Source organism: Myxocyprinus asiaticus, chromosome 13 (genome assembly GCF_019703515.2).
Source record: "Myxocyprinus asiaticus isolate MX2 ecotype Aquarium Trade chromosome 13, UBuf_Myxa_2, whole genome shotgun sequence".
In the NCBI taxonomy this organism is placed as follows: domain Eukaryota; kingdom Metazoa; phylum Chordata; class Actinopteri; order Cypriniformes; family Catostomidae; genus Myxocyprinus; species Myxocyprinus asiaticus.
This window is the reverse complement of record NC_059356.1, coordinates 29,342,200-29,353,333: the sequence shown is the minus strand read 5'-3', so window position 1 is coordinate 29,353,333 and position 11,134 is coordinate 29,342,200. Positions and strand designations below refer to the sequence as shown.

General features: G+C 36.6%; 1 protein-coding gene across 2 annotated transcripts; it reads right to left on the bottom strand.

The window, feature by feature from the left end:
* Positions 1-218: 218 nt before the first annotated feature.
* On the bottom strand, positions 219-9,794 carry LOC127450728 (PAT complex subunit CCDC47-like). Of its 2 annotated transcripts, XM_051715040.1 has the most exons (14): positions 9,678-9,774; positions 7,185-7,291; positions 5,153-5,445; positions 4,900-4,992; positions 4,636-4,810; positions 4,385-4,506; positions 4,239-4,304; positions 4,006-4,107; positions 3,813-3,923; positions 3,572-3,657; positions 2,049-2,107; positions 1,819-1,928; positions 1,573-1,740; positions 219-1,491 (listed from the first exon to the last, which is right to left on the bottom strand). In XM_051715040.1, exons 2-14 carry the CDS (start codon positions 7,195-7,197, stop codon positions 1,411-1,413), a joined length of 1,479 nt encoding a protein of 492 aa, XP_051571000.1. In that variant the 5' UTR covers positions 7,198-7,291; positions 9,678-9,774; the 3' UTR covers positions 219-1,410. The 2 variants fall into 2 exon arrangements, with proteins under 2 accessions (XP_051571000.1, XP_051571001.1); XM_051715041.1 differs by lacking the exon at positions 7,185-7,291 and having other exon boundaries at positions 9,678-9,794.
* Positions 9,795-11,134: the final 1,340 nt, after the last annotated feature.

The following is an 11,134-nucleotide window of genomic DNA, read 5'->3' as shown; positions in this document are numbered from 1 at the left end:
CTGTCTCGGTCCGCTTGTTTGGTGCGCACCAAGGTTCAGATGGCAGCGTTCACACTTGTTCAAATGAACCCTGTACATTTAAAAATACACATTAAAGTGGATCTAAATTTTCTACTTTTTAGGTTAAGATTAATTATTTTTATATAGATTTTTTATATACATCAGAATTTCTGAAAAATTGAATAAAGACCAAGAGCCATTCCAAAGACAATCTTGTTTTCAATGAATGTTTTATTTAATTTGCGCTCTCTTTAACAAATCTTACAAAACAAGTGTTACAGTCAATGTTCTTTCATAAGCATGAGCCCATGGATGATCTGATCAACCTTTAAGTTAAAGATAAATAAAATTTTCACCTCTATTAAATACTATTACAGGAGGAGTTTGTGCTCACAATGGGCCTATGCTAATAAAAAGAGAGTGAGAAAGACAACAACGACTTGCCAATTATTTATCTATAAAACAGTGGCAATCATGAACTCTCAAAAAAAAAAGGATAAGGAAAAACTGAACTGTACAAAAAAAGTTATCTTTCTTACCCACCCAGTTCCTGTTAAAAACTCCCTGATTTCCCAATTAAAAAGAAGATTTGACAAGAGATTAAATGAAATTCACGGGAGTAGAATCAAATTAAAATGCAGTTCCTCTCAACAAAATTCTGTTATGGAAGGTCCTTTACTGAACTTCAGAAGACAACTGAATCAGAAAAGAATGGCTTAAGTGTGATGCTGGGTTGATGGGGCTCAGAGCACCAGTTTATTATGGCAAATCCAGCAAGAAAGCAACATATTGCCTGGCGAACATGCTCAAGATTCATACTTTTTCAATTAAAATCTGCCATGCAATTATTTAGAACACCAATGCTTAAACTAAATGACTTCTACAGTAAAACATTCAAATAGCTTTTAAACACACATATTTCCAATCCAGCTGTCTTTGAAAGATCACATTTCCTCCTTAACCAGCTGCTTTTGAAAACACATCTGTTCCGCGAGCACTTAACCAACCCACACTATTTGCACTTAACCCGCACTAAATGTGTATAAAAAAAAATAAAAGAAATCCTTGTCTGTCTCTTTCTTCTGTGCTAGCATCTTTACTACTCCAGCAACTGTAAGAACCTGGCAGTCCTATACTGCAGATGTTGATAAACTTTGTATGACAAACTGCTTGCTATGTGTCTCATTTGTAAGTGGCTTTGGATAAAAGCGTCTGCTAAATGACTAAATGTAAATGTGCTTTCTTCATTCTGATTGGACAGAGCGTTTCTATGGGAACAGTACAGCCAATAGAATGGCAAGCACATTCATAAAAGACCTTGTAATAGAGTGCACATTGGCAGGTGCAAGCAGAAGCTACGGAAGTAGTAGATTATTTATCTAATGACTACGTAGGTGTGCCTCCCTCTGCTTACATGGCTTTCACCTTGATCTGCTTCATTTTCATCTGCTTCTTCTCCAACTTCTTTTGCTCGCGACGTTGGGCAGCTTCCTGAAAAACAAAGGAAAACATAATATAGTATTAAAGATATAGATAAGATTTCTTCACAATATCTTTCTCTCAGACACACACCTCTAAGCGGCGCTGTCTCTCTGGATCCTCCTCATTCATGATCCTCTCTTTCTCCGCTCTCTTCTTCTCTTCTCGGCGTGTCTGAGCAGCCTCCTGTCTTTGAGCATGAGTCTGCTTCAGAAAGTTCTCCTCCACACGAGCACGGTTCCTGTCAGCTTTTTGCTTCCCCTGAACACCCCGAAGAAGCTACATATTAACCCTCTGTTACTAATTCAACACATCTTTATGCGTGCTGTGTGCACTCACCTCTCTATTGAGGCGGAGCTTCTTGACTTTGTCGATGCTGTAGATCACCATGTTCATCAGAGGAAGCAGACTGTCCATATCTTTGGGAGACGTGTTACCCATTCCAGGCACTATAATAATTAATACTCAGATTAACTAGGAATGTTAAAGTGTCACAATATAATATACATATTACAAGTAATATTCAGTAAAATATGAATTGCCATCTGTGGATTATGAAACTGGCTCACCGTTAAATGTAAACAGCAGTGTTTTCTTGGTCTCAGGCAGCTTTAAGGGCTGACCCTCCCTAAAAATCATTAATCAGAATGAGCTTTATTGCCAAATGTGCTCACGTACACAAGGAATATTTTTTGGTGATAGGAGAAACAAGCAAGTACACACAGAACATTACAGTGAGACACAGAATATAAAACAAGGTAAGAGTATAAACAGACAAAAAAAAAAATATTACTAAATGTTAGCATCATAATTTTTCAAACTTAAAATGAACTATAACAGGTCTGTTATGCCTTCAAGTGCATGTTTTGTTTTTTGGAAAAAAGAAAGGTTATATGAATAGTGGTCTAACAATTATATGAATTATTTAATGTACGTGTGTGTTTTGTTTTATCTTGTCTTGCTGTATTTTATTTGTGATACTGTTTGTGATATATTTAATTTGATTTATTTTGTTGTTGTATGTGCACTGTGGTATTAATAAAAAAAAATAAAATAAAAAAAAGTCTCAACAATAAGGATTGTTTTCTGCTGGCCTGGTTAGGCCAGTAATTCAGATTTTATGTGCCCTCACCACAAATATAAATAGCATGTTTTTACATTATCAAAATAAATAAATAAAATGATTATACATAATTATTACTGGAAAAGGATGGCGTACGGTGTGAAACATTATGGATTTGTAATAATCTTCAACCCATTCTAACTAAAGCTTCCCACACACACACACGTCATTCTCACATTTTTGACAGGTTTTTTTTTTTTTTACTTTATACCAAAAAGCCCAAACTATGATAATTCCCTTTCAAGGGACCTCCTTCCTGAAACATAGAGGCAGCTATATATTTTCATGTATAAAGTCCCAATTATACTGTTTGCTAAATTTAATGTTTAGCTTTGTTAGTGTATTTGTTTTCAACCCACAACTGGAGTAATGGTATGATGTATAAACTCAAAGTCAATTCAAATGAATTATCTATAGCGTTTTTCATAATAAATATTGTTTCAAATAAGCATTAGATAGAGAATCTGGTGGTCTTACAAACCCCAGTTAAAAAGCTAAAGGTGACAGTGTCAAGTAGAATCTATGGCTAATTTCCGACCTCTTGACTAGAAAGAATGAAACAGTAATGAATGCTAAATTCAGTAAATGTTGACTTAACAAATTTTTTACCCCCTTTTTTCTCTGAAATTTTCCACGAACCCTTTAGCTCTCCCTTGTGGCTCTCTTGGGTTCCCCAAACCCCAGTTTAAAATCCCCTGGGCTAGACTGATTTGGTGACATTTAAATTTTGAATTTGTAACTATATTCAAAAATACTGTTTTTGAAATAAAACCAAATGTTTAAATTTTAAAACATGTATATGATCAACAAACTTATGATGTAGTGACAATGCAGCACTGACCCAATCAGGCAAGTGACCGTTCTTTCAATTGGCCCAAATCTCTCTCAAATCCTTATTGTTAAACCCTGTGTAACAACAACATTTGTAACAGTAATGTTGCCATTCATAGTACATTCAAGAACCCTTACTCTTGCATAACTTTTGGACCAGAAAATTGGTCCGAAAAATGGATGGACTCAATCTTGTCAGCATGATTGGTGAGGTAATGTACCATCTGAAACCAGAAAAACAAGTTGGGAGTAAGTTTAACACTGATCCATGACATTGAGCGGAAAAATATTGATCTCTGTTTCTCGAGGAACAAAATAATCTGTCTCAGTGGGAGGTCCCTGTGTGTTCCATATCTCAGTCCTGACGTTCAACTCTTACCTTGTTGTCCATCACTCCATCCGTGACCTCCCCCATCTCTGATATGATGGTCAGAGAGTCAGTGAGGCCATATTTAGCCCCTGACTTGGGCTTATCCCCGCAGAACTCACTCTGTCAAGTGACCAAGAAAATATGAAGTTAGCCCACACATAAATATACATCTAGTGCTGTGTCAGAGAAACAGATTACTCACCAAGTCCTGCATCTCTTTCTGCAGTCGTGCCATGGCCTTCCGACTCCCCATGGCAAACACAAATGTATCCATGTCATCGTCATTCAGAGTAACTTTAACTTGCTGTGGACAATGAGAAGACAGACAGCAAAGCAATAAGATTTCTAATGTATCTAAGGATATCTAAAGAATTTGCCTATGAAAACCCATGTGGAGACCAGTTTATGTTTGTATTTTAGAGTTTGAGTGCTTACTACTTGATCACATGCTGGTCTCATCATCCGTGCCAACACATTCAGCAGATCCTGTCTTTTCAGAAACTGCAGAGCAAAAGAAGAAACATGAATGAATACACAAATATCTACAGTCTTGGTCTCTCACTCTCTAACAAATACATCACCTTTAGCTGAATGAGCATTCCTTCACAGCAGACACGTCCCGAGCACCACAGGTTATAGATGTGCTCATTCTCCTGATTCAGCTTCCCTGTACTGGTGGCCTCCTTACTGGTACCGTCATCACCTACAAAACAAGACACATTTGATAATCTGTATAAAAAAATTAAACAAATGGTGGGTGGGGGGATAATTGCATAAATCAAATAAAGGGAACAAAGAAGACCATATGGGCAAAAGAGGAAGTTATACACACCCACAAGGGCAAAGTTGCTCTCGAGAAGTTCTCTGTGGGAATTGAACCATGCCTGGGCGAGTCTGCTGTTCTTGTTTTTTCCAATTATGTAGTTCATAATATAGGCTAGGAGACCAGTGACCATCAAGATTTCCATGTAATAACTCTCCCAGCTGTTCTGAAGGTGCGCTGGGACCTGTAGCTCACACAAATAAGGTCAGCTGAGGATAAGTCACTGCCTACAAAGTGCCTGCAAGGTCAAATGCATTGTAGATGAGTTCTTACCTCTCTGTAAATAAGAGTGTCTTTAAAGGAGGGGTTGGTCTTCTCGTGGCCCTCAAACTCCTCATTGTCAAACTTGCTGTACATGTCTTGATCCTGTAACAACAACCAGGTTAAATTAAACTACTCATCCACTTGGACTGGTTGAAAAATATTTCAGGCTAAAATCTGCACAAGAAAGGAAATAAGAATGGCTGAACATCATCACTTCCGTGCTGCAATTTAAGAGTTATGAGAATGCATTTCACATCTTTACTTGTGCATCACCATCCTCAAACTCATCCAGGCCATCCTCATTCTCCACTGTGGCCTCGTCTTCATCATCCTCTACCGGTGTGAACGAAGGGGCTGCTCGTAGGGGTGGCTCTTTCTCCACATCAACTGCTGGATCCTCACTGACATCTTCAAACTCAGCAAAGTCATTGTCATCAAACTCGGCAATGTCCTCACCATCATCAAAGTCATCATTGTAGCGCCCCCTAGTGTCCGGCAGGGCCAGCAGCAGCAGAAGGGCTGGGAGGAGGAAGAGCAAGTGCCTCATGGCTGGGCCTATGCAAATAGAAATGACAGCCAAACTGAAGACTTGTGTTATAAAAAAACAATATTCTGCCCTTTGTAATAATTTATATCCAATCTAATGTGTTCATAAAGACACTAACGTGAATGTTGACCATGTAAACAAACAATTGTTTGACAGATGCCTGATACATGATAAGACACCTCAATACAACAAGACTCGTATCAAAAACACTTCATCCTCCAAGAAACAGCCAATGATGCCTATAGTATTCCATGCTTAAGGCCAGCAGTAGCATAGACAAACAAGACTTGGTTTTCTGGTTCTCACTGATTACTATTCTAAGAAAATACCTTCAAACACCTTTCCCTTACATATATTTCTTTAGGTTAAACTGTACAAGTGTTCACTAGGGCTGCCGCCAACCAAAGATTTTCCTAGTAGGCGTTAGTTTAAGCCATTAGTCGACTAGTTGTCGCACGTTTATGATATTAATTTAATTAAATATTTTTTGGGGGGGGTTATCAGAAAATGGTTTGAGTTCCAGGGCTGAGAAAGAATAAGTAACATTGCTAACACTGTCGTACATTACAGAGAAATTCTAAACCGTAATAATGAGCCTTTAAAATATACATTTTACATGCACGAAGTGAGCCGCAGCGACACCGGCAAAATGATTCTGAATGTGTCAGAAAAACCAGCAAGGAGACTGTCTGAACATTTTGTTAATTTATAGAGAAATGCACATTAAGTTAAACATGCAGTAAGCGAGGTACTAATTTAGCTTACCCACTCCTCACGAACACTTGAATAAGCCTAATAGCGCATATTTATCTAGGTTATCTAACGTTAGATTGAGCGGCCATGCTAAGTGGCTAACGTTAGGCTACTTGTTTCAAATGATAAGCCATGTTAGAGGTTGATGAATGATAGGCGAACGTTTGCCTGCAGAGTTTGCATGTTACCTTCTTGGGGTCATCCTTTACCCTCTTGAAATGATCCCACACTTTGGATTTCCTGCCTGACATAATTAATTACCGCATGGATCAGCCATGTAAAGGATCATGTCTGTCCATCACTGACTGTGTGACTTCGCCACTTCCTGTGGAGTTTTTTTTTTCTGCAACCAACCGACCATTCAAAACTTGGGTCGACCAAGACTCTTCTCATCGACTAACGTTTGGTAGACTATTAGGGGGCAGCCCTAGTATTCACATACTTAAAGGAATTGTTCACCCAAAAAGGAAAATTCTATCATTTACACACCCTCATGTCATCTCAGATGTGTATGACTTTCTTCTGCTGAACACAAACAAAGATTTTGAGAAGAATATTTCAGCTCTGTTGGTCCAAACAATGCAAGTGAATGGTGACCAAAATTTTGAAAGTTGGCATGACACGGAAGTTGCGACCGACTTCTGTAATACAACGTATTTCCGAGTGAAACGGCTTATTGAACTAGAAAAAATGTTTGCTGTCAGCTGTTGACTGGCTTGTGGAAAGTGGGCATTGCATAGCGGAGTGGAGGCAGATCTGAATGAGAGTTTGCAGTAGACACAAACACACACCCCTTCCACCATGCAGCTCGAGCCAGAGCCGGTTATCAGTGAAACTGAGCAGTGATCTCAACGCACTACTGATCAAACTGACAACATAAACGCACGAGCACGTCACAGTTTTTCTTATATCGAGGCTTTAGCCATTGAAAAACAAGCAAGTAAAAGATAACAATATTTTAACATTTTGTATCACAAAGGGAAAAAACACTTACTTGTGCTGTACATCCCAAGATACCTGCATTAGAAATTATGAATAAACTCCAGAGGCATCCATGTTGTTTTCATTAGTGATCACCTCAGCAAATCAGGCGTGAAATGTCTAGAAAACATCCGCAAATTCACCGTTATTCCTCCTCACTCTAAATATTAATTCAAGCCAGCTGGCTCGTAACCAAGACCGAACAAACACCTTAACATCTCTGTATTAGCTGTTATGATGGCAGGTTTGTTCATACTCTTGAAGGAGTGGGGTTAAAACTCACTACCACTTGCATAAGTAAGCAAAGCAGAGTCAGTCATTTCACCAGAAGAGCAAGACATGACATTTTGATTAAAGATCACAAGGTCAAAAAAAAAAAAAAAATTTTATAAAATAGAAAATATGCATGGATGAATTGTTAATAATAAGACTAGTAACATGCATTAATAAAATAAATAGGGTCAATGTTGATTTCATGCATCACATAAAGTCAACATAAAAGTAATCTATAAGACTCCAGTGGTTTAATCCATGTCTTCTGAAGCGATCTAATCGATTTTGGGTGAAAACAGACCAAAATAAAACTCCTTTTTTACTATAAATATTGCCATTGCAGTCTCTAGGCACGATCATGAATTCAAGCTCAGTTACACTTCATAGCACTTGATGCATGAGTGAAGTGCTAGATGGCATTATGAAGTGTAGTCAAGCTTGAAATCATAATTGTCAAGGAGACTGTTGATGTCAAGATTTGGCCTATAATGAAAAATGAGTAATATTTTGGTCTGTTCTCATCCAAAATTGATTAGATCACTTCAGAAGACATGGATTAAAACACTGGAGTCTTGTGCATTACTTTCATGCTGCCTTCATGTGATTTTGGAGCTACAAAATTCTGGTCACCATTCACTTGCATTGTTTGGACCAACAGAGCTGAAATATTCTTCTAAAAATCTACATTTGTGTTCTGCAGAAGAAAAAGTCATACACATCTGGCACAGCATGAGGGTGAGTAAAATAAATTTTGGGGGTAAAACTATTCCTTTAATGAATAAGAATAAGCCATTGCAGGTTACTTTTAATCTAATGTTTATGTACCACATGTGTGTTATGTTGTCAATTACCAGACAATAATTTCGACTCATTCCTCAGAGTGTACAAAGGTAAATGTCTCCAAATTGTCTAAAACATGAAAATGAGTTCAGATTCAATAGTGGAGCAGTAACTGGAGAAATCGCCAAAATAGTTATGGCAGTGGGAAGGGAAGAGGCCAGTCAATCTTTTGATTGTCTTATCGTGAAAGCCTAAGCCTCAGATGTTGGTCACTGAAATAAGTGTGTTCTAATTGGCTGAAAGTCTTTAATAATCACACAGCATTGTCTGGTTGGCCATACACTAAGCTGATCCACTCTTTTCCTATTGAATATCATCAACACCTATGGTGTAAGATTGCACACTTTAACTCAGTGTCTAACAGTATGATTCAATATCAACTTAAGCTGATCGCTGATGATTCAATTCTTCTGTATTGTCAACCATGTAAAAACAGCCACAACTCCTTCCTTATATGCTCACAATGTGTCTAAGCAAATACTGAACACCTCTTCAAATTTACATTTTAACAATAAAATGCTCCTATTATCAAGAAACTGATGTCAAAAGGACAATTACAGTGAATTATAAGCCTCACATCCTGAAAAGCAAGCGAAAAGCATTTATAACTAAAGCATCAGCAGTTTAACAGCAGTATAAATAAAACATTTTTTATACTAATATACACCTAATTTCACTTACCATGCTCACCTGTAGTAAAAATAAATAAATCTCATAAATCACTGCTAATTCATGAGTTTGGGCCCATATACTGTACTCTAAACATGGAATTGATAGGATATTAAGTGTATAATGTGTGTGTGTGTGTTTGTTGACAGGACAGAGGGTGAAGCAGAGCAGATGGCTCACTCTAAATGACTTCTGCCAAGACAACCAATGCACCTTGTAATGTCAGTTAACACAGCTATAACCGGCTGTCCAGCAATTCTCCACCTGTCACAGACTGGTAATGGAATAAGTACTCTAAATAGCAAACGGTAAAGTTAGAGATATGAGGAGTGTTATTACATTTTAACCGACTTCAACCTCTAAACTTTGCAAAGGTTTGTTTAAGGTTCATGCCAGCGCCAATCCCTCTCTATATGTAACCCTTCTATCATACCTTAACAGACCTGGCTAATTCACCACGTGTGTCTTCTCAGGCAAGTCAAACGATTCTTACATTTGACGAAAAAAGAAGCTAACAAGCCAACATATCCACCCCACCCCCAAGACTCCAGCCTATCTCATCCCGACGATAGCTAGCTTATTAGCTCGCTAGCCAGAAATCGCTACACGATCAACCGTAGAAAACAAATGCGACATTGTTGCTGCACTACACCATCGAGGATCATTTCACCTCATGTGTTTAAAACGAACAGCAAGGGTGATGTCATAAATCACGTACACATACCTTCAAATGTGTGACTTCTTCAGTGGCTAACAGTCTGTGACAGAGCAGCTGTACTCCTCACAGCAGAGGCGAGGATCCGCTGACTGACTCTACCCACAGTGCTTTGCGAATACCAACCCTGACAACGAGGATGAGAAAAGATCGAGGAGTTTATTATGGCGCTCTGATGGATGATTGACCCTTTATTAGTAAACTGTTTGCATATAATTTTTTTTTTTAATTTTTAATTGTTAAAAACAATACAAACAGTTAGGGGTTTCAATACAAACAGTATTATGTTAAATTATACAAATAAAGATCTTTACAAATCTTTTAGCTTTAATATTTTTACAAAGTTTAATCATGTTGTAATATCCTTGTAACTCTATCAAAAATATTTTAATATTGGGTTTCTTTTCTGACCATTTCTACTTATGTAAAAAGATTAGTCCATTAATAATTATAAAATTTACAATAAAAGGAAGGTTAGCATCTTTGTTATTGTGATGAAAATAATGTAAAACATTGTTTTCTTCAATGGAAAAAGTGTAATTCGTTTTTCTACACATAAATTGAGAGACATCCAGAATCTTTTAACAAGATGGCAATTCCAAAACAGGTGGGATAATGTATGTGTTTATGTATGTATGTGTGTGTCTGTACATATGTGTATAATTAGTTTTATTTTTTATTTTTTATTATTATCTATGTCTTGTTGTATTGTTTGTGTACTGGAAGCTCCTGTCACCAAGATAAATTCCTTGTATGTGTAAGCATACTTGGCAATAAAGCTCATTCTGATTCTGATTCTGATAATGATTCTGGTTCATCTTTACAGAATGCACATTCATTATTCATTTCAATTTTACATCTTTTACTAATATAATCTTTTGTTTGCATATAAAGTACTGCTACTTAAATCTGTATTTAGGGATTTTGGTAACAATTTACAGAAAGGTTGTATTGGTAAACATTAGTTAACACAATAGTTAAAATGAACCAACAATAAACAATATTACTTTTACAGCATCTCAGTTAATGTTAATTCCTACATATACTAATACATTTTTACAAGAAAAGTTGTAAACGTTAACATTAGTTCATGTAATATGAGCTAACATTAATTTTAGTTCATTATAAAGCATTTACTTATGTTAATGAATAGAACCTTATAGTTGTGTTTCCGATTTTTGGAACTATACAATAACTGTTTAATTATTGTTTTATCTAATCATTTAGTTTGTACATTCAATTTATAAGTTAATAAATGCTGTAAAAAATAATTGGTCATTGCTAGTTCATGATGTATAATGCATTTACTAATGTTAATGAATGAACCTGATATGAAGGCCTAATGTGTTATCGATTTTTTTAACTATACAATAACTGTTTATTTATTGTTTTGTCTAATAAATTAGTTTGTGCAGTACATTAATAAGTTAACAAATGCTGTAAAAATAATTTTCATTGATAGTTTA

Coding starts and splice junctions, on each gene's coding strand:
- LOC127450728 (XM_051715040.1), bottom strand. Junction 3,924..4,005: donor AGAAAGAGATGCAGGACTTG/GTGAGTAATCTG, acceptor GTCACTTGACAG/AGTGAGTTCTGCGGGGATAA. Junction 1,929..2,048: donor ACTGCTGTTTACATTTAACG/GTGAGCCAGTTT, acceptor TAATTATTATAG/TGCCTGGAATGGGTAACACG.